At 46.7% G+C, this 26,709-nt stretch overlaps 1 protein-coding gene across 9 annotated transcripts in view; it reads right to left on the reverse strand.

The window, feature by feature from the left end:
- PXK (PX domain containing serine/threonine kinase like) overlaps nucleotides 1-26,709 on the reverse strand; it is a 77,118-nt gene that overhangs the window by 50,032 nt on the left and 377 nt on the right. For 6 of the 9 annotated variants that reach the window (XM_084840539.1, XM_084840538.1, XM_084840536.1 and 3 more), the window contains exon 2: nucleotides 785-835. In XM_084840539.1, the coding sequence (XP_084696665.1) occupies nucleotides 785-835 (51 nt within the window). Of the gene's footprint in view, nucleotides 1-784; nucleotides 836-23,987; nucleotides 24,049-26,709 lie in introns of all 9 variants that reach the window. The other 3 variants (XM_084840537.1, XM_084840535.1, XM_084840534.1) reach the window with 1 other exon arrangement.

Consider the following 26,709-nt stretch of genomic DNA (forward strand, 5'->3'; position numbering starts at 1 on the left):
ACTGGGGCAGATTTTCCAGGTGAAAGCTGTGGTAATTGTTTTAAACAAAGGACCCTCTGAGGTGACAAAAGCACTTAAGTAGACTTGTCAGACATTTCCCTGTGTCTCTCTTGAGGCACATTAGTTGTCTTCTAATGTATAGGCACCTTGCTGGTCTTATTCTATGTGCTTGAGATGCACTCTGGTCAGTATTTCATAGGTTGAAATAGAGAGGGCTGTGATGAAATATTAATATGTGGGTCACAGGTGGTCCTATGGCAGGGAATTGGACTTGATGGCCTTTGAATTCCTTCAAAACGTAGGATCCCATTTACTAGCAGATCACAGAAAGAGACCTCCACACATATATAAAGTTTAATAGTAACAAACAAGATTCAGTACATTTGCATTTGGCCCGTTATTCCAGTCTCTGGGAGAAAGAAGAAATGTTACAATGCACTTTGGCTTCATTGGTCCTAATTGCCTTAGAGCCATCTAAAACCATCCTATAGTCTACTCTGAACCAACTTGGTAAGAGAGAGACAAGTCTGTATGCAGAAGAGAGTGTGTAGGAACAATCCACCAAATCCTGATGCTGTTGCACAGCCTCTTTCATTCAAAATGATTTGCACAGAAGCATCACACAGATTCTACTGAAATGAATGAAGATTGTACAGTAGCAGTACTTGCTGGAACCCAATAAACCTGGGCTGTCAAAGTGCAGGTGAAGGGGGCCTTTTGCTATGTTGCCTTTAAGCCAAAAAACAAATTATGATTTCTTAGTTTATGTTAATGTTTAAGTTACCTGCCAACTATTTTCCATGGAAATCCCTCTTTGCACACGAATGATGTATTCCTAGAAATGAGAGGGAAAACCCAGTTAGACATCAGAGACCACAACAGATCATTTGCAAGTTCAAACCTAACACAATTTTTAAGGTAATCTAAATTTGACTACAGGCTTTAAGACAACCATAGCCCATGAGCTTTGCCTTCTGACCTCTAAAATTCTTCCAAGGCCACACAGACTTCTACTTTTTGCTCCCTTCTATCTGCACTGGCTAATCAGCCCACTTGTTTCATTTCATCCCCAACCCTTTACTCTTTTATGCTTTCCTCTATGTCCTAATCCAAGTAAAGAGCCTCCCCTGCTCTAAATTCAGGGCAAACTGAAAAACCCAGGGTAGGTGTGGCATCAGAGATCTGGGGTGCTTCCAGATGGAGGGCTCCTAGCACTACTAATTAGAAAGCATTGTGCAGCTTTTGTATCTTATCTGCAGCAAGAGAAAGGACAGAAGCAGTGGGAAAACACAGAAAGGTTACAAGCTGAAAACGGCGACATCTAGACACCCCCCCCTAAAAATTCCATGAATGAGGCAGGTCAATAGTGCCATAAAAGCCTTATCTGAAAGTACCCCTGATATGTCAGGGGAACCCCCACAGAAATCCCCATACAGATGTCCCCTTGGGTTAGGCTCTGTCCAGATGACAGCTTTTCCCATGGTTTCTTAATGCTCTAGAGCTAAACCAGGGTACTTCAAGTAAAACATACCAACAAGCATGGGAATATTATGACAAGTTCCTATTTGGATTATGCCACTTGTACTGATCCTGCTTGACCCCAGTGTGGACTACCAACTATTAGCATGAGAACATAAAAGGAGCCACGCTGAAGCAGACCAAAGGCCTATCTAGTCCAGCATCCTGTTCATACAGTGGCCAACCAGATCCTCTAATGGGAAGCTCACTAGCAGGACATGAGTGCAATAGCTCCCTCCTGCTCATGTTCCCCAGCAACTGCTACACAGGGGTACACTGCCTCCAATACTGGGGGTAATACATAGGCAGCATGACTAGTAGCCATGATAGCCATTGAGGATGGATGGCCACAAGCCCTGTGTAACTTCCAAATGCCAGGTGAGCTGAATTAGTGTGCACAAACACTAAAAACTCCAAAAACACAAAATACCCAAACCTCCACCTAGTCTAGCCTTCCCTGACCTGGTGCCCTCCAGATGTTTTGGACTACAACTCCCAGCTTTCCTGAGCATTGACCATTCTGTCTGGGGCTGATAGGAGATGAAGTCCAAAATATCTGGATGATACCAGGTTGGAGAAGACTGAAGTTTATTGTCCTTTTGGAAGGAAACACATTATTTCTGCCTTCTATTCTAGAATATCCCCACTATCACTGTTATATAATTGTCTGTTAAGAGAACTCTACAAGCTTATCAGGTATTTAAGTGCTTAAAATGTACTAAGTAAACCATAAAATAATAATTTGTATCCTAACTAGCCATGAAGAGCAAAAGAAAGAAGAGTGCCCTCCAGAGAGCTAATTTGTAAGCTATTTCTATGAGTTATGGCCTCTTCCTAACTCCAAGGCATTCCAAGTACCCCCAGTTTCATCCATCTTTATTTCAGATTTTAAATGCTGATCTCTGGAGTATACGCAATACTTTAGAAAATAAATGCATGATTACTATTTATTTATTCTCATTTTTTTGGAGAAAATAAAGTCAGGTTGCCACAAACGTAGAGCAGCTTTAGCACATTATTACTCTACTGAATAAATGTACATCTTGAGGGTTCATTATAAGAGGTTTCAGTTATCAAAACAGTATCTGGAGTCCCAAAAATTACAGGCCTGCCCAATACAAGGCCTACTGACAAATGGCCTGCATTTTATCAACCGTTGAAGCCCCAAAGGGTCTGAATTTATTCCCATTGTGAGCATCACACAACCTATGAAATGGTAGAGAAACAGCCCACAAAGCACTCAGAGGGCTCGAGCGTTGTCTTCAGTATGGGTAAGTCTAGAGGACAAGCATAAAAATGGAGTACACATCTATGAGTTTACATTTCAGGAAGCTGCGATCGGCTACTGCTCCACAGCATGTATACAAACAGCGAAGGAGATACTTGGGCCATTGTCACATATGACAATGCATATGCCATCTTTATAAGTTTGCCTGCAAGGAACTGCTTTCCATATAACATATCAACCACTTTGATGGCTGAAAGCGAGGAGGAGCTGAGGAACCTCATGACGAAGGTGAAAGAAGAAAGTGCAAAAGCTGGGTTGCAGTTAAACCTCAAAATACCCAAGATTATGGCAACCAGCTGGATGGATAACTGGCAAATAGAGGGAGAAAATGTGGAGGCAACGACAGACTTTGTATTTCTAGGCGCAAAGATTACTGCAGACGCTGACTGCAGCCAGGAAATCAGAAGACGTTTACTTCTTGGGAGGACAGCAATGAGAAATCTTGATAAAACAGCGAAGAGCAGAGACATCACACTGACAACAAAGGTCCGCATAGTTCAAGAAATGGTATTCCCCATAGTAACCTATGGCTGCGAGAGCTGGACCATAAGGAAGGCTGAGCGAAGGAAGATAGATGCTTTTGAACTGTGGTGCTGGAGGAAAATGCTGAGAGTGCCTTGGACTGCAAGAAGATCAAACCAGTCCATACTCCAGGAAATAAAGGCAGACTGCTCACTTCAGGGCATGACATTAAAGGCAAAACTGAAGTACTTTGGCCACATAATGAGAAGACAGGACACTCTGGAAAAGATGCTGATGCTAGGGAAAGTGGAAGGCAAAAGGAAGAGGGGCCGACCAAGGGCAAGATGGATGGATGATATTCTGGAGGTGACGGACTCGACCTTGGGGGAGCTGGGGGTGGCGATGGCTGACAGGAAGCTCTGGCGTGGGCTGGTCCATGAAGTCACGAAGAGTCAGAAGCGACTGACCGAATAAACAACAACAAAAACCCCGGGCACTGAAGGGAAGCAGCTATCTAAATGTAATGTGTGCATGTGCCATTAGTTGACTAGGCCAAAAGCACACTCATCTTTATATCTCTTTCTTTCCCATCAAATGTTAGTACTAATTTGTAGTTAACTATCCAAAGAAAGATTTCAGGTTGTCATACACACTAAACAAAAGTAATGTACTACACTATGGCTGGGCCCACACAACACGCCAACCCACACTGAAGGTTCAGTATCAGTTGAATGTGGGTTGTGACTGAAACATGGGTTGTTGTTGAAACATGGGTTGTTGTGTGGTTTGAACCAGCCGTCCTAACAAACCATGGTTTGTTAACAAAAAACAACCCACGAAGAGAACCCATGATTTATTGTTGGGTTGTGAACTGTAGGTTGTTCATGGTTAACAAGCTGTCAGGGTGGACACTGAGCCCATGGAGTCCCAGAGTAGTTCTGATTCTGAGGAAGAGCAGTCGCTCCTGGGAGAGGAGCACGCTCCTCTTTCCCAGGGCCAACAGCTGACGGAGATTCCTCCCACCAGCATTCCTAGCTTAGAAAGCAGTCCAGGGAGTGACCAAGCGCAGATAGCAGACTTGATGGATGTGTGACGCCGACGCGGAGAGCGGCGCCAGATGGAGGGCGCGGAAAGGAGGCGTAGTGCCTGGTTGGCGCGCAAACAACGGCTGCGCCCAGAGCAAGGGAAAAGGGGAGGGACTCTCCCTAGTCCTTAAGTTCAGGGGTCTGCCAGTAATTCCCTTTCAAACGGGGACCAACTGTTCCGACTTAGGGCATAGGTACTGTGCTGCTCAGATCTAGTTGCAAACGGTATAGTTGTTAAGTTGTAAAAGAAGAATAAAGAATTAACCTACTGTCAGGCATGGCAGCTAAATGGGCTTCGGGGCTCCTGCTCGCTAATGACCCCCTGCTCGGGGACTATCAAGGTTTCATGACAGCCATGGCATGTTTTTTCGGTGACCCCCTGTGTACGCAGACGGCTTCTCGGGAGATTCGCCGCCTCCAGCAGGGCAAGGATTCAGTTTCCAGCTACGCGACAACCTTTCGCTTGCTGATGCAGGATTTACAGTGGAATGATGCCGTGCTAATGGCTCAGTTTTTGGATGGTTTGAACGATGAGATTTTGGATGAGTTGGCGCGCACGCCCAGCCCGCCTACTTTGGAGTATTTCATCCAGACCTGCCTTCAGATAGTCGGCTGGAGGGGCGCCGGCAGACCCGGCGGGGCGCCGGGGGCCGGGATTTCCCTCCCCCCATTCCCCCACGTTTCCTGCCTCCTCCCCCACCCCCCGCTCAGGCGCTGGGGGTGGAGGAGACCCCGATGCAGCTGGGAGCTACCCGAGCCTCGCTGCCGCCAGAGGAGTTTGAGCGCCAGCGTGCTGAGCGCCGATGTTTTCGATGTGGAAAGCTGGGGCATTTTGCCAAGACCTGCCGAGTGAAATCCACAGCTCCGCTGCCTCCTCCTCCTCTCCTTCCCCCTCCTCCTCCTCCTCCTCGTCCCCAGGCCTGACTAGACTGCCCCCCAAGCTTGTTGGGGGCCTCCAGTGTGGGGGTCAGTTCCCCACTGGGTGGGTGCTTTCCCCCACCCCCCACCCTCCCATCTGCTGTTGTATGTTCACCTCTGCTCGTCTCAGTGTGTGGGGGGGGTGGAGGCCCTAGCTTTAGTGGACTCGGGGGCTACGACCAGTTTCATGGATGAGACCTTCACCCTTTTCCACAAGGTTCCTACCTTGCCCCTTCTTGCCCCCTTGGCAGTGGAGACCATTGATGGGCGTCCTCTCTCTTCGGGCACGGTGACCCGGATTACAGTTCCGCACACTCTGCGCACCCAGTCCCACGTTGAGCAGATTCAGTTTCACTTAGCCAAGGTTCCCTTATACCCAATCGTGCTGGGTGTTTCCTGGCTGTCTAAGCACAACCCTCAGATTTCTTGGGGGCTTCGGCAAGTGGATTTTGTGTCTCCCTACTGCCGGGAGCATTGCCTCCCGGAGGAGGCGCCAGTCCCAGCCCAGGCCTTAACCCTTTCCTCCCCATCCTTGTCTGCTTCTGGCAGTCCTTCAGCGACCGTCATCCTCCCAGAGAAGTATGCAGCTTTTCGGGATGTGTTTGACAAGAAGGAGGCTGACCGGCTTCCCCCTCACCGCCCTTTTGACTGTGCCATTAACCTCATTCCGGGGGCGACCATCCCCGCTGGCCGGCTGTATCCGATGTTGGAGCCGGAACTTCGAGCTCTGCGGGAGTTTTTGGACACAAATCTCAAACGCAGTTTCATTCGCCCCTCCTCCTCCCCCGCCTGCGCTCCTACCTTCTTTGTGGCCAAGAGATCTGGAGAGCTCTTCCCGGTGCATGATTTCAGAAATCTAAATTCCGTTTCCATCCCTGACAAGTACCCCCTCCCCCTCATACCTGAGATGCTGGAGCGCCTGGGGCGAGCCAAGGTTTTCACAAAGTTGGACCTGCGTAACGCATACAATCTCATTCGCATCTGCATTCGAGGAGGATGAGTGGAAGACCTGTTTCGGGACCGAGTACGGAGCGTATGAATACCTAGTAACGCCTTTTGGGCTCGCCTGCGCCCCCCCCCACTTTTTCGCGTTTTATGAATGCGATCTTCAGGGACTATTTGGACACTTTCCTCATTGTTTATCTCGATGATTTACTTATATTTTCTGAGGACTCCGATGCCCATCAGCTCCATGTCTCTGCCGTACTCCAGCGCCTCCGCAAGAACCATCTTTATGCCAAGCTGGAGAAATGTGCGTTTGACCTAACCTCTTTGGACTTTCTTGGCTACGTTATTTCGCCTGACGGTATCAGGATGGATCCTGCAAAGGTCCAGGCTGTCCTCTCCTGGCAGGCTCCATCCACCAAGAAGGACTTGCAACGTTTTCTGGGTTTTGCTAATTTTTATAGAAAGTTCCTGCCCAGTTTTGCTCGGCTCACTTCTCCTCTCACGGACCTCCTTAAGGGCAAGAAATCTCCTTTTCATTGGACGGCATCTGCCCAACAGGCTTTCGAGGAACTTAAGAAGCTTTTCAGTTCTGAGCCGATCCTGTTATATCCCGACCCGAGGAAGCCTTTTGTAGTGCAAACTGATGCCTCTGACTTCGCGATGGGGGCGGTGCTCTTTCAGCCAGATCGGGAGGGCGGCGGGCGGCAACCCTGCGCCTACCACTCCAGAAAACTGCCCATGTCTGAGAGGAATTATACCATCTGGGAGAAGGAACTGTTGGCCATCAAGTCCGCTTTGGAGACCTGGCGTCATCTCCTGGAGGGGGCACAGCACCCAGTCGAAGTTAGAACCGACCATCGCAACCTCGAACATCTTCAGACAGCCCGTGCCTTAAATCAGCGGCAGATTAGGTGGTCGCTTTTTTTTTCTCGGTTCCACCTTAAGATTTGCCATGTGAAGGCCTCAGACAACCTACAAGCGGATGCTCTTTCTTGTAAGCCTGACCTCCAGCCAGGGAGTGAGGAAACTCCCCCCCCCTCTGATTCTTCCCCCCCAAGGCCTGGCGGCAGCTGCAGTGCCTCATTCTTGGGAGGAGCTCCTTCTCTCTGCACAGGCTCAGGATGCTTTTGTTCACACAAAAGTGGAGGAATTGGGGCTAGCCTCTGCCCCCTCCACTCTACCCCCTTCTCTTTGCGAGGTGGCCTGCTTTACCATTCCGGCCGGGTCTATGTGCCTTCTAGACCCCTCCGCGAGAAGGTCCTCCATCAGTGCCACAACTCCCCCACAGCTGGGCATTTTGGCGTCGCCAAGACCTTGCACGGAGTGACGAGAGATTTTTGGTGGCCTCGTGTGTGTCAGGACGTCAAGTCCTATGTCGCCTCCTGCCCAACCTGCCAACGGGCGAAGGCCCCCTCAGGCAAGCCCACAGGCTTGTTTCACCCCCTGCCTACCCCCTCAGGACCTTGGAAACTGCTCTCCCTTGACTTCATCACTGACTTGCCTCACTCACATGGTAAGACCACTATTCTGGTGGTGGTGGATTTGTTTTCTAAGATGGCCCATTTCATCCCCTGCTCTGGGTTGCCCACAGCCAGGGCGATGGCAGAGCTGTTCATGGCGCAGGCTTTCCGCCTCCACGGATGGCCCGAGGGTCTCGTTTCCAATAGGGGGGCCCAATTCACTCCCCATTTCTGGAGGGAGCTACTGGCGTTGCTCCATGTGACGCTCCGTCTTTCCTCCGCCCACCATCCACAGACGGACGGTCAGACCGAGCGCACCAATGCGACTCTGGAGCAATATCTGCGCTGTTATGTAAATTACCAGCAGGATGACTGGTTTTCCTTGCTGCCTCTCGCAGAATTTGCTTATAACAATGCCTGCCATGCTTCCACCCACCAAACTCCATTTTTTGCCAATTTTGGTTACCACCCCAAGGCCTTCCCCGTCCACCCTAGCTCCCTCTTCGGTGCCAGCGGCCCAGGACTTTTTAGAGGAGTTGCGAGCGGTACACCACCTCTTACGGGACTTCCTCGAGTAAGCCAAGACAGCCTACAAGGCCTCTGCAGACCGGCGGCGCCAGCCGGGTCCGTCTCTGCAACCGGGGGACTGGGTTTGGTTGTCCACCCAATACCTCCCCTCTCACTCGCCCGCAAGGAAGCTCGCGCCTCGCCGCACGGGGCCTTTCCAGATTACGGCCCAGATTAACCCTGTTGCTTTTCGCCTGGCTCTCCCACCCTCCATGAAGATCCATCCCATTTTTCATCAGTCCTTGCTGTCCCCCCTGGTTTCTGGCGACCCTCATTGCTCAGTCGGCTCCCCCCCGCCGCCAGTGCTGGTGGAGGGGGAGGAGGAGTTTGAGGTCACGGAGATTCTGGACTCCTGCCTTTCTCGTGGCCGCTGGCAATATCTGGTGGACTGGAAGGGGTACGGGCCTGATGAGCGATCCTGGGAACCCGCGGAAAATGTGCATGCTCTGTTGCTGCTGAGGTGCTTCCACCAGCTGTACCCCCACAAACCTGGGGCCCCAGGGGAGGAGCACGAGGGGAGGCCTCATGGGAGCGGGGATGATGTCAGGGTGGACACTGAGCCCATGGAGTCCCAGAGTAGTTCTGATTCTGAGGAAGAGCAGTCGCTCCTGGGAGAGGAGCGCGCTCCTCTTTCCCAGGGCCAACAGCTGATGGAGATTCCTCCCACCAGCATTCCTAGCTTAGAAAGCAGTCCAGGGAGTGACCGAGCGCAGATAGCAGACTTGGTGGATGTGCGATGCCGACGCAGAGAGCGGCGCCAGATGGAGGGCGCGGAAAGGAGGCGTAGTGCCCGGTTGGCGCGCAAACAACGGCTGTGCCCAGAGGATCCAAGGGAAAAGGGGAGGGACTCTCCCTAGTCCTTAAGTTCAGGGGTTTGCCAGCAATTCCCTTTCAAACGGGGACCAACTGTTCCGACTTAGGGCATAGGTACTGTGCTGCTCAGATCTAGTTGCAAACGGTATAGTTGTTAAGTTGTAAAAGAAGAATAAAGCTTCGAAAGGAATCCCTTTGTCTGTGTCTGGACTTGGCTACTGGATTAGACTGAGAGAGGCCTCCAAGGAGCCCTTGACACAAGCCATGGTTTGTTAGCATGCTTGGGTTCAGATGACACAAACTACATTTCAACAACAACCCAGGGTTCAACCCATACTCAGCCTTGAGTGTGGGTTGTCATGTTGTGTGAACCAGGTCATTGACTATACTCATTGGCCTGGTTCGCACATACTGCTTACCCATGGTATGGGGTTGTTGTAGTCTGGGTTGTCGCGATGTGCGAATGCAACCACACTAACAAACCATGGTTTGTTAATCATGACCAATCCAGAAAGAGAACCCATGGTTTGTTCTTGTGTTGTGAACTCTGTGCTTTTTAAACCATGGCTTGTTATGTGTGAGCCCAGAACTGTGGGTTGTTCATGGATTGTTTTGCCTGGCTACAAAGGTGGCAGGGAAGAGTTGTTAAAAAAAACCTGCTGCTCCACAGGCCAGTACTACACCACTGCAAAGGCTACAGGAAGGGAATCGGAAAAGGAGGATGGAAACAAACATCCCAGAAATTTAGAAAACAAATAATGGGTTATTCAGTTGTCTGCCACACAAACTGTGCGTAGGGCAACAAACCATGGCTTAAATACCAGGCCACTGACTACACATTCAGAAATTCTGCTAGAGAACTTTTCCATGACATCTACCACAGATCTTCACCCAGAACCTCCACCATGTGAAGATAGGATGAAAAAGACAATCCCCTGGACCATGCCAGCTCACTGGTGATAGAACCAAAGAGGCACTATCTTAAAGTATTGGCAGCCATCTGAGGCAGCCTCCTACAGTGGAAAGTCCCAGAGGAAGATAGTCTTATCAACTGCCTTGTTGATACCAACAGCAACGGTCTGTTTCATATCAGGTACAGCCAGAGGAGCCCACCCTCCCTCGAGTAGCCACCACTCCTGCAGCTGGTTAGAACCAGTTCCAGCTAGATCGCTTCCTGCTCAGCTTGCAAGGACAGGTCAGCCATAGAGACATGTCAACTACGCATGCTTAATGAAGTTCATGAATATTATGTGGCCCACCCCGCATAGCTAATGAGGTCATTATACTGAATGTATATAAGCTGTACCAAAAACATCTAGGGTGTGGTTCTCCTTTGTGGCGTTAGCCGCAAGAATCCACCCGAACAGCGCTGTTTGTCTCCTGCCAAATAAAATTGTGTTGGACTGAATCTCAGAGTTCTGTGCGTCTCTAAGGGGATATTGGCATACCCCTCCTAGAGGGAACGAACTTAAGCATAATTTGTGCAACACTGGTGAGTGCCAGACTGGATCTGGGAGACAAGCAACACCTGCCATGACTAAGTGCAGATGCAAAACCACTGAAATATGTTTAGGCTATGCAGCAATAATGCTCATCTGGTACATGCTACCCAAGAGACACTGGGATGTCCCAGCTCTCCACCTCAGTTATCCTCATCTGTGAAAGACAACTAAAGAAGGAACAAATTCACATGAGGCATGGTAAAAGCAAAACTTTTACAACTACTACAGACAACTTTGCAGATGGCATTATTAACTTTCTGTTGAAATTAGAAGGCATCTTTTCCATGAGTGGCCATTTCCCATACCATACTATTACTATATTGTAGGTTCTAAAGTTAAAGCAGGAACAAATTAACACATGGCTCCTCATCTGTCCACCAGTAACTATGAACAAGTTAGCAATGTACAGCCAGTGCATTTGAATAACATTATGGTTTAATTAGTGTGCCTTAATCATGACATTAAAAAAAACACCAAGCAGCTCATGCTGAACCTTGCACTGTGGGCACACACACACATTTCTTATCAATGACAGCTTTCTCTAGATCTCTGGTATTATGCGTTTTACTGTCTAGCACTGACAACATTTCTGTTATTACTGAAAAGGGTTTTTTTCTTGTCTTGTCTTGACATTGCATTGAAGATAAGAGCTCAGTTGATTTGTACTTGATTTATTGTTCCAATCTAATCTCAAGTTGATGGTTCACCTGTTTTAATTACAGCTCCCTGCCTTATTTAGAGAGTGATATTTTGTGTTGTCTGTGCAAATGGGTCCATTGACAGCAATAATTCATTCACAATAAACCAGCACTGCAAATAAATTCACACAATTTAATAGCATCCCAAAATAATGTTTCACTAGTCTGCTGCCTACACATAATCAGCTATCCATGTAGGTCCTAAAAGAGGGAAATGAATGAGTTCCTTTTTAGTTATTTTTATTACATTTCTATCTTCCTTTTTTCCCATAGAACTCAAGGTAGCATAATAGGGTTTCCAGGCAGTTTCGCTTCCAGGCACTGAGCAGGCCCAGACCTGCTTCACTTCAGTACTGTCATTGCATTATGGTCGTACAGTAGGAGCCATGTCCTAGAATGCTGAAGGAGGAGAAAGTATAGCTTATGGCTTGTAAATAGCAACTTGCTTGGTTACCTGTAGTAAGTAATAAACTCCTCCAGGTGAGCAGCCAGGCAAGCTTCAGAAAAAGAAACTTCCACATAGGTACGCCTGCACAAATGCAGTCATACATGCATAAACCTCATATCCCAGCCCATCCTATCTTTTCCTCCCCTTCATTCTTCCAGAGTCCAGACAGTATTTTGCTTCTTGTGATAGCCATGAAACCAGGAGGGTGTTCATCCTCCCTCCCGAAAAGCACTTGGTATCTTATCTTGTGATAAAGAAGGAACCATGTGCCAAGCTCATAAGGTGGAAGCAAGACTGGCACACGCTGGCACAAGTGAAACTCTATCTACTGGGGGCATAGCAGGGGTAGGCAACCTGGTGCCCTTCACAGGTTTTGGACTCCAGTTCCCATAAGCCCCAGCCATAATGGCCAATGGTTAGGGATTATGGGAGTTGTAGTAGTCCCCCCCCAAAAAAAAAATAATCTGGAGGGCATCAGTTTTCCTATCCCTGGTGTAGACTACGTAGTGTAACAGTTAATCCAGGTCTGATGCTGTTCCTTCTGCTAAGGAAAACTTCCTGAGATCATATCATTTCCTTGTGTTTTCTGGTTGTTGTTTTTTAAAATGCCTTATTGGAGGAGGGGGGAAATCTGATTTCATATCTCTATGCCCACACACTTAAGAAACACAATTTTATTCAACTAGCTATTAGTAGCTCTTTCAGAGCCACAATTTTCACACTTTAAAAATCAAGTATCAAGTGTCTACTGCTGAAAGCAAAGTAGTAAACTCCCTCCATGAAAGCAATGGGCTTCCAACCTTTGCTCAAGCTGGGTGTAGGAATGGCTAATAGAAGCTGGATGTTCAGCCAAAAGCCAACACTTCCTGTCTTTTTGGCAGACCCTCCAGAAAGAAAACCAGTTTTGGTCCACATATACACCAACTTTTGCAGTTTGCACTGTTCAACTCTGGAGAAGCAGAGGGGAAAAAATGTGGGGAGAGGTAGAAGACAAATGGGCAAGAAAAATCAGATGGGGTAGGCTAAAAATAATAAACAGAAATAAAAAGTAACTAATCCTGAGGCAGCATGTCATAAAGGGATCCTCTCAAGATAAGAGTTTCTCCAAGTAAAACCTGATGGGCAAACAGGAATTCTAGCACTAGTTAGGGATGGCAGAGAATTCCGCCATGGATCTCGGGGAGGCCGAATGCCAGTGCATTCGGCCCCCCGAAATCTGTGGCGGAACGGCCTGCCACCCCCCCACGGATCCCCCCCGGGACGAGACTTACCTGGGGTGGATCTTCCGGGCGGCGGCGGCGGCAGCTCCGGCGGCTGGTCTTCCGACTGGCTGCCGCTACCGCCATTTGCTGTTTTTTGTGGGGGTTTTTTACAGAGACGTGATAGGCTACGTAAGTTTTTACGTAGCCTAAAACGAGTGGGTAAAAAAAAAAGGCGTAAGCAAATGGCGGCGGCTACAGCCGCCATCATTTGCATTCCTTATTTTGGGCCGTCTTAGTCTACGTAAATATTTACGTTGACTAAGACGGCGAAAATAAGGGGAACGCAAATAGCATCCGCTACGCTATTTGTGTTCCCCTTATTTTCGCCATCTTAGTCTACGTAAATATTTACGTAGATTAAGATGGCAAAAATAAGGAATGCAAATGGCGGCGGCCATAGCCGCCGCCATTTGCGTACGCGGTTTTTGTTTTCCCCAGAGCCCTCCGCGGCTGGAAATCCAGCTGCGGACGGCTCTGGACTGGCTGGGCCTGGCCGGCTGCTCCGCGGAGCTGCCGCGGAGCACAGCCGGCCGCAGAGGATTCTGGGGGGAGGAACGGAGTGCCTCCCCCCCCATCGAGGATTCCGGGGGGAGGGACAGAACGCCTCCTCCCCCCCCCACCATCAACATAATCCGTGAAAGTTAAGTGACTTTCGTACATCCCTAGCACTAGTACAATACCATTGCAAGTGCCTATTCAGAATGCACACATAAGGCGGTTTAATGACACCACTGGGAGTTGAGCACTGTACTCTCCTGCCCCACTCTGAAAGTTAAGCTCTGCAGTATTCACAGACACCTCTGATGCCTCCCTGCTTCAGTGTGGACTCTGGCTGAAGTTCATTCAGAGATGTGTGTCAATAACCCCAAAGGAGCATTACTCCTGTGGGGTTTGACATTGATAACACTGATGTAACTATAGTGTAGAGAAGCAACACACGCCCGCATATGCTGTCTTTACACATAGGAAAATTATTAACCTACATAAGTAATCTTTCCCTCAAAACTCCAACAGAACTTAAAACACATGTAACCTGTGAAATCAGGAGGACTGAAGCACATGCAACTGATCACAGGATTGCACCGCTGGCTGCTCAAAGGAGCATGACGAATACCTCATTTTCAGCTCTGGATTAAATTGCATTTTTACTAGGTCTTTGTTTCCATGGTACAGACATATTATAGGTGAAAGCTCTTACTGCCAGCAACTAAGCCTTAGAAGAAGTATTTCAACCGTTTAGAATGGAGAAAAAGATGCACAGAAGCCAGGAAACCACCAAACAATACGTGGTTGAGGGGTATGGGGAGTCGCCCTTCTGGACAACCCCAGAGGGCTGGATTGGAATCCCTCCTGGGCAGGATTTGCAGCCCCACTGCAAGTTACAGGGCATACGCAGCCCCACCTATGCCTTAGGGTGGTTTTGTTCTAATCCACTTAGCAGCAGGGGAGCAGATAGCATAGCATAGGCCTGACTTAACAGCATATCCAGCTCCTTTCCTGGTATGCCATAAACTCTTGCTGCCTGTGCTGCCTGTGTCTCCTGCGCTGCACTTTGGCCACCCATGTATTAAACAGATGATGAATGGAGGTACCACAAAAGACGTCTGGCTTTAAAGAAATGGAGTGTTATCCTGGACTGTGTACTCCCCATCTCATGATGTCACCAAGGGCTACTTTAAAGATCAAGTAGGGCCGTTGTGCAACCCACGTGTAAATTGTGATTGTTCAAGTGCAACATGTATGCATTTTATGTGCTCAAGCTAGGATTTGTCAGCCAAATCTATATGCACTGGGAATCCACATGCAGCAAAATGCAAAAACCTACACATGGACTGCATGCTAATTTCTCTAAGCAAGTGCTTTGTATTCAGGAATGTGCAACATATAAGGCAAGCCTTGTGTTTTCCCGACCATATAACTATAGCAAGGAAAGAAAGATTTGCTCAGTGCTGACGTGTTCACACCAGACTATCCTAGCTTCCATATTTAAACTAAATTAAACAGAAGCAGGCTAATGAAATAGAAAAGCAGACACTAAGTATCCTTACCCCTTCATGGATCACTGCCTTGTTGTGGCGAAGGGGCTTGCGTAACTCAGTGAAGCCATAAGCTATGCCGTGCAGGGCCACCCAAGACGGACAGGTCATGGCAGAGAGTTCTGACAAAATGTGGTCCACTGGAGAAGGAAATGGCAACCCACTCCAGTATTCTTGCCAAGAAAACCCCATGGAAAGTATCACAAGGCTAAAAGATATGACGCCGGAAGATGAGCCCCTCAGGTCGGAAGGTGTCCAATATGCTACTGGGGAAGAGCAGAGGGTATTTCCAAGTAGCGCCAGAAAGAGTAAAGCGGCTGGGCCAAAGCCGAAAGGACACTCAGCTGTGGATGTGTCTGGTGGTGAAAAGAAAATCCGATGCTGTAAAGAACAATATTGTTTAGGAACCTGGAATGTCAGATCAATGAATCAAGGTAAGCTGGAGGTGGTCAAACATGAGATGGCAAGATTGAACATCGACATCTTGGGAATCAGCGAACTAAAATGGACAGGCATGGGCGAATTTAATTCAGGTGACCATCATATCTACTATTGTGGCCAAGAATCCCTTAGAAGAAATGGAGTAGCACTCATAGTCAACAAAAGGGTGGGAAAAGCAGTACTGGGCTACAATCTTAAAAACGATAGAATGATCTCAGTACGAATCCAAGGCAAACCATTCAACATCACAGTAATTCAAGTCTATGCCCCAACCACTGATGCCGAAGAAGCTGAGGTTGATGGGTTCTATGAAGACCTACAACACCTTCTAGAACTAACACCCAAAAAAGATGTCCTCTTCATCATAGGGGATTGGAATGCTAAAGTAGGAAGTCAAGAAATCACCGGGATAACAGGCAGGCATGGCCTTGGTGTACAAAATGAAGCAGGACAAAAGCTAATAGAGTTTTGCCAAGAGAACATGCTGATCATAGCAAACACTCTTTTCCAACAGCAAAAGAGGCGACTCTACACATGGACGTCACCAGATGGTCAATATCGAAATCAGATTGATTATGTCCTTTGCAGCCAAAGATGGAGAAGCTCCATACAGTAAGTAAAAACAAGACCTGGAGCTGACTGTGGCTCAGATCATGAGCTGCTTCTTGCAAAATTTCGGCTTAAATGGAAGAACGTAGGGAAAACCACTAAACCGTTCAGGTATGACCTAAATCATATCCCTGATGAATATACAGTGGAGGTGAGGAATAGATTTCAGGGATTAGACCTGATAGACAGAGTGCCTGAGGAACTATGGACGGAGGTCCGTAACATTGTTCAGGAGGCAGCAACGAAATCCATCCCAAAGAAAAAGAAATGCAAGAAAGCCAAGTGGCTGTCTGATGAGGCTTTACAAGTAGCTGAGGAAAGAAGGGAAGCGAAAAGCAAGGGAGAAAGGGGAAGATATACCCAACTGAATGCAGAGTTCCAGAGAATAGCAAGGAGAGACAAGAAGGCCTTCTTAAATGAACAATGCAAAGAAATCGAGGGAAACAACAGAATGGGAAAGACTAGAGATCTCTTCAAGAAAATTGGAGATCTCAAGGGAACGTTTTGTGCAAAGACGGGCATGATAAAGGACAAAGAAGGCAGGGACCTAACAGAAGCAGATGAGATTAAGAAGAGGTGGCAAGAATACACAGAAGAACTATACAGGAAAGATCTGAATGTCCCTGATAGACATGATAGTGTGGTCACTGAACTTGAGCCAGACATCCTAGAGAGTGAAGTCAAGTGGGCCTTAGGAAGCATTAGTAACAACAAAGCTAGCGGAGATGACAGTATTCCAGCCGAGCTATTTAAAATCCTAAAAGATGATGCTGTTAAAGTGCTGCATTCAATATGCCAACAAATCTGGAACACTCAACAGTGGCCACAAGACTGGAAAAGGTCAGTTTACATTCCAATTCCAAAGAAGGGCAACGCCAAAGAATGTTCAAACTACCGCACAATTGCGCTCATTTCACATGCCAGCAAGGTGATGCTCCAAATCCTACAAGCTAGGCTTCAGCAGTATGCGAACCGAGAACTACCGGAAGTACAAGCTGGGTTTAGAAGAGGCAGAGGAACTAGAGATCAAATCGCCAACATTCGCTGGATCATGGAGAAAGCAAGAGAATTCCAGAAAAAAGTCTATTTCTGCTTCATTGACTACGCTAAAGCCTTTGATTGTGTGGATCACAACAAACTGTGGCAAATTCTTAAAGTGATGGGAGTACCAGACCACCTTACCTGTCTCCTGAGAAACCTGTACGAGGGTCAAGAAGCAACAGTAAGAACCAGACATGGAACAACCGATTGGTTCAAAATTGGGAAAGGAGTACGACAAGGCTGCATATTGTCACCCTGCTTATTTAACTTATATGCAGAGTACATCATGAGAAATGCCGGGTTGGATGAATCACAGGTCGGAATTAAGATTGCCGGGAGAATTATCAACAACCTCCGATATGCAGACAATACCACCCTAATGGCAGAAAGCGAAGAGGATCTCAAGAGCCTCTTGTTGAGGGTGAAAGAGGAGAGTGCAAAAGCTGGTTTGAAACTCAACATTAAAAAAACGAAGATCATGGCATCTGGCCCCATCACTTCCTGGCATATAGAAGGGGAAGAAATGGAAGCAGTGACAGATTTTACTTTCTTGGGCTCCAAGATCACCGCAGACGGTGACTGTAGCCATGAAATTAAAAGACGCTTGCTCCTGGGGAGGAAAGCTATGGCCAACCTAGACAGCATAGTAAGAAGCAGAGACATCACCTTGCCGACAAAGGTCCGTCTAATCAAAGCTATGGTTTTCCCAGTAGTAATGTATGGCTGTGAGAGCTGGACTATAAGGAAGGCTGAGCGCCGAAGAATTGATGCTTTCGAACTGTGGTGCTGGAGAAGACTCTTACGAGTCCCCTGGACTGCAAGGAGGTCAAATCAGTCAATCCTAAAGGAAATCAACCCTGAGTGCTCATTGGAAGGACAGATAATGAAGCTGAAGCTCCAATATTTTGGCCACCTAATGCGAAGAGAAAACTCCCTGGAAAAGACCCTGATGCTGGGAAAGACTGAAGGCCAAAGGAGAAGGGGACGGCAGAGGATGAGATGGCTAGATAGCATCACGGATGCAATGAATATGAACTTGAGCACGCTCCGGGAGAGAGCGCAGGACAGGAAGGCCTGGCGTGCTATGGTCCATGGGGTCACGAAAAGTCGGACACGACTGAACGACTGAACAACAACAACAACAAAGTATCCTTAACCCACTGCAAATGTGACACTCCAAATAGCTTAATTAAATATTGATTGACTGATTGATTTCATATGATTTATATCCCACCCTTCCTCACAAAGAGCCTAAAGCAGCTAATAACCTATATAAAACACTGTACATCACATAAACATTAAAATCATGACTTTAAAATCACAAACATATAATAACATTCAATAAAATTGTCAACACAACCAATCAAAAAACAAACGGAGCACTTGCCTATACCACAAAAGCCTGCACAAATAAATAAGTCTTTAATTGGCATCTAAATGACAACAATGTGGGGGACAGTTCTACTGGGGATTGCACAGCCAGGGTACCACCACTGAAAAGGCCCTGCCACGTGTGGTATCCCCACAAACATAGCTTCCCAGGCTTAAATCCTGGCGTGATTGGTATTGAGGAAGGCAGTCCTTCAAGTACCTGAACCATTTAGGGCTTTGTACACAAGTAGTAACACCTTGAACTGAGCCTGGTAGCACACTGACAGTTAGTGAAGAAATTAAATATGAATTTAAGATGTAATCACTCTATGATCCCCTTCATTATTTCCATTGCAATCCTTGTTCAACCCAGTCTTGCCTATCTAATAATGATAGTTGCTTGTCATTTCTGCACTCTGTGTGACACCTGGCATGCCATAGGTACTCAGTACAATACATATTAGTATACATCGGATTATCATCATTTTGAGACCATAACCGGAGCTCCATGTTTGCTGTCTTACTAAAAAAAAGCATCTTGGAGTTCTGGTCCTAAATGACAAAACCAAATGGAAAATCTAAGTCATCTAGTAGAAGTATTACGTAAGCAACCCCCTTCAGTATATGGAAAACTGCAAGTATTGTTTCAGCACTGTGCTACACAACCAGAACCTGAAATTACTAAGACAGGAAGCACACATTGTCCCAGGTTCACATGTTTGAAGGACAGGACTCATATGTGTTCATCATCTATGCCACTGGTCTTCATATGGTGGGAAGGGCCTAGATTTGGGTTGTGTCCTAATCTAAAATGGGTCACACTGGCACCATTTTTTGTTTGTTTGTGTCAGGGTTGTTGAACCTCAAGTCTACAGGAGAAATCCGCCTCACCTGGGGTGTCAGTGCAGTCCTCCTGAGTTCCCCAGATGCCATGGTACTTCCCCCACCCTCTTTCCCCTGACTGCCCATCATTTGGTGGTTTCCCAGTTTTTGCACTTTTTTTACCCATTCTAAAGGGTACAGTTTAAATTGCCTCTCCTAAGATTTCATTACAGTAACAGGTTTAAACTAATATATGCTGGAATTTTTGGCCCTACCCCTTTGCCCTCATCCCAGGCCACCACTGGAATCCCTTTTCTGAAACTGAATTTGGCCCTCCGGCTGAAAGAGGTTTGACACCCTGGTTTACACGTTTTACTTTGTTTCTAAAAACAAGAGACAGATTCAGTGTGCTGGATAAAGATGAGACAGAAAGAGGAATGGAGGAGAAACAGGAAGGCTGAAGATTACTGATCTGTGCTATTACTATACCAGTGATGCAAAATAAAGGATTTGTAAATCTTAGTTCTAGTCTGGCCATAACCTTTTTAACTTGTTGGTAGGATCTGCCACTGGCATACAAGCCTGAGGCTTGTTTGTGGCTACACTGCCAAACCAGCTACAGGCCAGAGCCAATTTGTCAACCTGCCACTAAAGATGTGGGAAAATATTATGTTACTGAGAATGTTTGTGGTCCCAATAGGCCTCTGAATTCCAACTGCAAATGTAGAATTTGCCTCAGAACTACAGACTTTCCCAGTCCCTGTAAACTCCCAGTTAATCACACACACCATTTTACCACTAGGTTCCAGGCAGATGTTTGCAAGAGAAAATGCCTATCTGGAACACCATGGAGAGAAAGCAGCTCAGGGATGGGGATCTGGAGTAGAAAAACAGCTGGCAGGGGAAAGAGTTCAACATCCCTTTCAATTCCCTCTTCCCCCCCCCCCGCCACCCCAAAACATATACATACACACACATGCTTCTCCACTCAAAACAAAATCTTCCCCTACGCTGCTTTTCATTTTAAAAGGTCGCAGTCTCAGCTTTGTTTATACCTAGTTTGCCCCTAAGAATATTGTACTGGCCCACTAGGGAATTATTTATTTCTTACTTTCATTTATAACCTACTTTCTGGCCAAGAAAGGCCCCGAAACCAGTTTGGCTTACAATTAAAAGGATAAAATTCAAACAAGATAATACAATGAAGAGATAAAACCCAAAAGGACTGTGTAAATCACACAGTATTTGGGTGGGAAGCCTGCGTTTAAATACTTGTTAGTGGAAACCTAAGCCTGCCTCTCCCACTTTTTGTGCCAACCTCCAATGGAAAACCCATACAAACCAAGGCAGAATGACCACAAAACACTGAGTTGCCTTTATACCTTTTAGAACAAAAATAAATAGATCAGATATGCTTCAGCGGCCAATGCTACAATGCTTGTTTTAATTTTAACAAAGCAGGCTTATTTTGAAATCAAATAAACAACCCAGTCAAGTGGCTGGATGTAAACTGGTTTCAGTCAGTGGACATCAATGGGACTGCATCAGCTTAAAACTACATGTACTGGCTTCTCATTTGGGAATCAAACAACTAGATATATACAGAATATTCACCATGACAGCCAAAATTACTAAAGTGAAGTTATTACACCCAGTTAGTCCAATTTAACCCATTGATATACTGATTGCCTCGTGCGGCACAGAGAGCCTCGTGTGGCGCAGAGTGGTAGGCGGCAGTATTGCAACCGAAACTCTTCCCATGACATGAGTTCGATCCCAGCGGAAGCTGCGTCTCTGGTAGACGGCTCAGGTCGACTCAGCCTTCCATCCTTCCGGGGTCGGTAAAATGAGTACCCAGCTTGCTGGGGCAAAAGTAGTCACGACTGGGGAAGGCAATGGCAAACCACCCCGCTACAGTCTGCCATGAAAACGCCAGCGTAAGCGGCGTCCCTCTAGGGGTCAGGAATCACCCGGTGCTTGCACAGGAGGAATCTTTCCTTTCCTTAACTATAAATATATTGATTGGAGCGCTACTTGTGAAGCAAGATGCAAAGAAATTCCAACATCACCCACACCATTCTAGAAAACCATTTTTATGTACAGTCAGGGCCAGAAATATTGGAACAAGGATAACTGTTTTGGCAGTTGGCTTCTGTACACCACCACATTGAAGTTGAAAGGAAACACACCCAGATGGGAGTGAAATCAGGACTCTCAGCTGTAATTCAAGGGGTTGAACAAAAGTGGGGCACTAACCATTCAGGGAGTACAGTCAGTGGCATACATACACACCCATCGTTGGTGGCTCATAAGTAATGGAACAAACCAACATCATTTCAAACTTAAGGGTCGCCTTTAATACCCTGGATGAAAATCCTTTGCGGTCAATGACTACCTGAAGTCTGGAACCCATGGACATGACCAAATGCTGAGTTTCCTCCCTCGAGGTGCTTTGCCAGGCCTTTACTGCAGCTGCCTTCAGCTGCTGCTTGTTTGTGGGTCTTTCTGCCTTCAGTCTTCAGTAAGTGAAAAGCATGCTCTATCAGGTGAAGATCAGGTGACTGATGGAAGAACATCCCACTTCTTTGCCTTGAGAAACTCTTGGGTAGCTTTAGTGTATGTTTTGGGTCATTATCCATCTGCAGTATGAAGTGGCGTCCTATCAGTTTGGCAGCATTTGGCTGAATCTGAGCATAAAGTATAGTCCTATACACTTCAGAATTCATCCTGCTGCTTTTATCAGCAGTCAGGTCATCTATAAACACCAGTGACCCGGTTCCATTGGCAGCCATACGTGCCCATGCCATAACACTGCCTCCACCATGTTTGACAGATGATGTGGTATGCTTTGGATCATGAGCTGTTCCTTTCCTTCTCCATACTTTTCTCTTTCCATCATTCTGGTACAAGTTAATCTTGGTTTCATCAGTCCAAACAATCTTATTCCAGAACGGGGCAGGCTTTTTTAGGTGTTTGCTGGCAAAGGCTAACCTGGCCTGTCTGTTCTTGAGCGTTACCAGTGGTTTGCACCTTGTTGTGAAGCCTCTGTGTTTACATTCATAAAGCTGTCTCTTGACTGTAGGTGTTGACAATGACATGCCTACCTCCACAAGAGTGGTCTTGACCTGGTTAGATGTTATGAAAGGGTTCCTCTTCACCATGAGCAGAATTCTACGGTCATCCACTTCAGTTGTCTTCCGTGGTCTTCCAGGTCTTTTGCTGTTGCTGAGCTTGCCAGTTAATTCCTTCTTTTTCAGGATGTTCCAAACTGTTGTGTTGGCCACTCCCACTGTTTTTGCTATCTCTCTGATGGGTTTATTTTGTTTCTTCAGCCTAATGATGGCCTCCTTCACTCGCATGGACACCTCTTTGGACCTCATGTTGGGAGTTCCAGTGAACAGCTACCAAATGCAAATGTACCACTCAGAACCACCTCCAGGCCTTTTATCTGCTTGATTGGTCATGGGGTGCCCAGGAAACAGGCCACACCTGGCCATGCAGCTGCTTGTCAGCCATTCATTCCATTACTTATGAGCCCCCAATGATGGGTGGGTGTGTATGCCACTAGCTGTCCTTCCTGAATGGCTAGTGCCCCACTTTTGTCAACCCCCTTGAATTACAGCTGCAAGTCCTGACTTCGCTCCCATCTGGGTGTGTTTCCTTTCAACTTCAGTGTGGTGGTGTACAGAGGCCAACTGCCAAAACAGTTATCCTTGTTCCGATATTTCTGGCCCTGACTGTAGTTAAGATGTTGCGGGATATTTGGGGCATGAAAAATGGAGGGGAAGAAAGGGGATGTGGGCCAATACCCAATTTGCCAGAAAATGGTTTTCTGGGATTGTCAAATACGTGATACTTGCAAGTTAAGTCCACAAAAGTGATTAGGCCTCACACATTTTTGTTGCCCACACATTCCTGTGTTTGTCACTTGAGGAGCATTGACAGCCTGAAAGGAGAGAACACTCTCAGTTTAAAAAAGCATCCTGCCCCAAATATCTAGGGGCAATGGTTATTTGCTGCAGGCCAACAGACAAGTAGTTATTGACTAGGTTTAGACAACGTAACCCACACTCAAGTATTGAGCATGGGTTGACACTCTTGAGTGTCTGAACCCAGCTGCACTAATGAACCATGGTTAACCACAAACAACCCATGAAGAGAATCCATGGTTTGTTGTTGGGTTGTGAACTGTGGGTTGTTCGTGAACAGTGATATCAGAGGGAATTGAAATGCAAAACGAACAGGCAGTGATGATTACCTTAACAGTTGCCATTAATAAAATGCTGTTGTGTGATAACACAAACATCATTGCAATGGTGAGTCAATTAACATATGTAGTGATTTTTTAAAAAACCTTTGGGAAAATTGAAGTTCAACCAAGAGATTGCACTCTGTTTCTTATGGTTTCAATAAGGATAATGTGTGTGTTTTTATCACACTATGAATGGTGATCAGCTCTCCACTGCCATGATGTCTGTATTATCACCCAACAACGTTTTCTGAATGGCAAATGTTAAGGAAGTCGACACATCTGATGAAGTTAACAGTGTCATGAAATGTCATGATAAATTCATTAGTCTTTAGGGCACCACAGGACTGTGTTGCTAACTAACGTGGCTACCCCTCTGGACAGTGCAGATAGTGTTTCTGGTTTGCTTATGCAGTTCATATATTAGCTGTAAAGCCGTTTTTATGTACCTGACCATCACGGTTGTTGAGGTTGTAGCTCTCGCCCAAGGCAAAGGACACTAGAGACCAGCTGTTGAGCAATTTAGACATATAAACAATGAACAGGGATAAGTTCAAAACAGGTTTTATGTAACATGAAGCCTCTTATGCCCAAAATTCTCAGGCGATTAAAATAATAAAATTCAAACAAGGTAATACAATGAAGAGATAAAACCCAAAATGACTGTGTAAATCACAAAGTATTTGGGTGAGAAGCCTGCTTTTAAATGCTTGTTGTTAGTGGAAACCTAGGCCTGCCTCTCCCATTTTTTGTGCCAACCTCCAATGGAAAACCCATACAAACCAAGGCAGAATGAAGAGATCACAAAACTTTGAGTGTCTTTATACCTTTTAGAACAAAAGTAAATAGGTCAGATATGCTTCAGCAGCCAATGCTACATTGCTTGCTTTAATTTTAACAAGACAGGTTTATGTAGAAATCAAATAGACAACGCAGTCAGGCTACAGTGGCTGGATGTAAGCCAGTTTCACCCAGTGGACTTCAATGGGACTATATCAGCTAAAAACTACTTGTACTGGCTTCTCATTCTCTATTCAGGGTCAAGATCCTATAGTATCAGATCATATAAGACCTATTCCTTTAGTCAACCAGAGCTTTGTAATTTGTTATGGCAAATATAAGGCATGTAAGAGTTTATAAATACAAAAGATTCTCTCTCATAACAAGATTTAGTTTCTTTGGATGAGAAAGAAGTCATGCTGTAAATTTGCTTTATTTACAGCTATACAGGCAGAGCAAAGTGAAAGCAAAGAGACTCTTAAAACAGGCAACCCAACAGCTGATCATGCATAAGGTTTCCAAAAAGAACACCAGACTTCAAAAGTGCTTCATGTTTAACCAATCCACAAGTCTCTGTCTCTTCCAAAATGAAAAGGGCTGCCTTCTTTTCTCACACTAGGCACACACATTAGTCTCACCCACCCTGTATGTAAAAGGGCCCATTCAAGTAAATATCATCAGCCATTAGCTCCCACCAAGTCCTCCCTGTTTGCAAGCAATCAGCTTAATACAGGTCACCAAGCAGCAGTAACAATACAAAAATATTAAAGCAGTTTAAAACCAAACCTGTCCCATACAGTAAATCACTCTTGATAACAAGTTACATTTATTTTAACAAAAACTGTGCTACTGTAGCACTAGAACATTGAACCAGGCAACTTTTTTAAATTACTGCCTGCCACTTTTACCAGTGACCAACTTGAGTAGAAGAATCAGGCCCTAAGGCCAAAAAAAAGTATACATTTCCATGAATTCTTATCATGGTAAAATCCATCTATAACACAGTTACACACCGTTTAAGCATAACGCAGCATATGTACTTCATATGTTCACTGATCTCTGATCAATTCTGTCTTCAGGAAAAGCCATGCCACATCATTCTAGACTGTGAGTAATGCTTCTGAACATGAAGCTGGCTGGGGTTTTATTTTTAATTAATTTATTTTTTAGGCAGCCATTAACAGTAATGTTTGGCAACATACCTCTGAATACCAGGTGCTGCTCTGGACAACAACAACAAAAAAGTGGGGTGTGGGGGGAGCCGTTGCCTTCATGTCCTGCTGTGAGCTTCCCAGAAGCATTTGACTGGCCGCTGTTGTTAGCATAATGCTGGACTAGGTGAACCTTTTTTGGTTTGACCAGAAAGCTTTTTTATCCCCAAACCCAAGGATCCCCTCACACCACAGATGTTTCTCTTAGCTCTTTTGCCCCCTCCCCTCCCCAGCCCCAAACAGTCACACTACAGACTAGTGTCTCCAGCTGAGTCTCCAACATTAACTAACCTCATCGCCCTCAGATCCACTAACTCCACTTTCCTACTCCAAGAGGTTCCCTGCAATCCTACTCCCACACCTGAACATAGGAGCGCACACTAGTGCTCTATTTCTAACCAGGGCTCACTTCCGTTTGGAAACAAGACTCCCTTCTTGCCTGGAAACCCTTCCCCCAAATCCAGGATGTGTGGGGACTTTCTGTTACTCTAGTGTCAAAGACATACACTCTGTACCTGCTCAGGGGCAGTCCCAACTATTCAAATTTCAGATGCTCTAGAGTTTATTTGCAACGTTTTACCATGCCATTCCTCCATAGGAACGCATGGCAGCCAGTGTACGTGCCTGCCAACCCCACATTTTATGTTGACAACAACCTGTGAGGTAAGGTGGGCTGAAAGATAGGGGCTCCCCCAAAGCCGTCCAGTGAGCTTCGAGGCTGAGCAAAGGGCTGGACCCAAGCCCCCCCCCCGCCCCCAGTCTTTGTCTGACACTCTTGAGCACTACTCGCCACGCTGGGTTCATCCCTGGCATTAAAAGCAGACACCAGGGCTGACCCGCCGGCAAAAAATCAAGCCCCACTTTCCAACCGTTCCCCTCCTCGCCCACCTCAAGAGCTCCCAAGCCCACAGGATTCAGCCTTCCCTACCCTGGGGCCGTCCAGACGCCCTTCGCTCCCCAGCCAGCGCCTAGCGGGCTATAACTCACGGCCACGCTGGCCGGGGTGATGGGAGCTCTAGTCCACGCATCTGGGGGGCACCAGGCTGGGGGAGGCTACGCCGCGCCACCCCTGGAGCCCGCAGTAGCGGGGGGTGGAGGAGGACCTCCTGCCACGCCACCCCGACTGACAAGTCTCACCCCGGGCATTTTAAGCCCCCCCCGGAGACCCCCACGCCTCGCG

Source organism: Heloderma suspectum, chromosome 2 (assembly GCF_057233095.1).
Source record: "Heloderma suspectum isolate Gila_16-S chromosome 2, 16-S_ref, whole genome shotgun sequence".
Classification (NCBI taxonomy): domain Eukaryota; kingdom Metazoa; phylum Chordata; class Lepidosauria; order Squamata; family Helodermatidae; genus Heloderma; species Heloderma suspectum.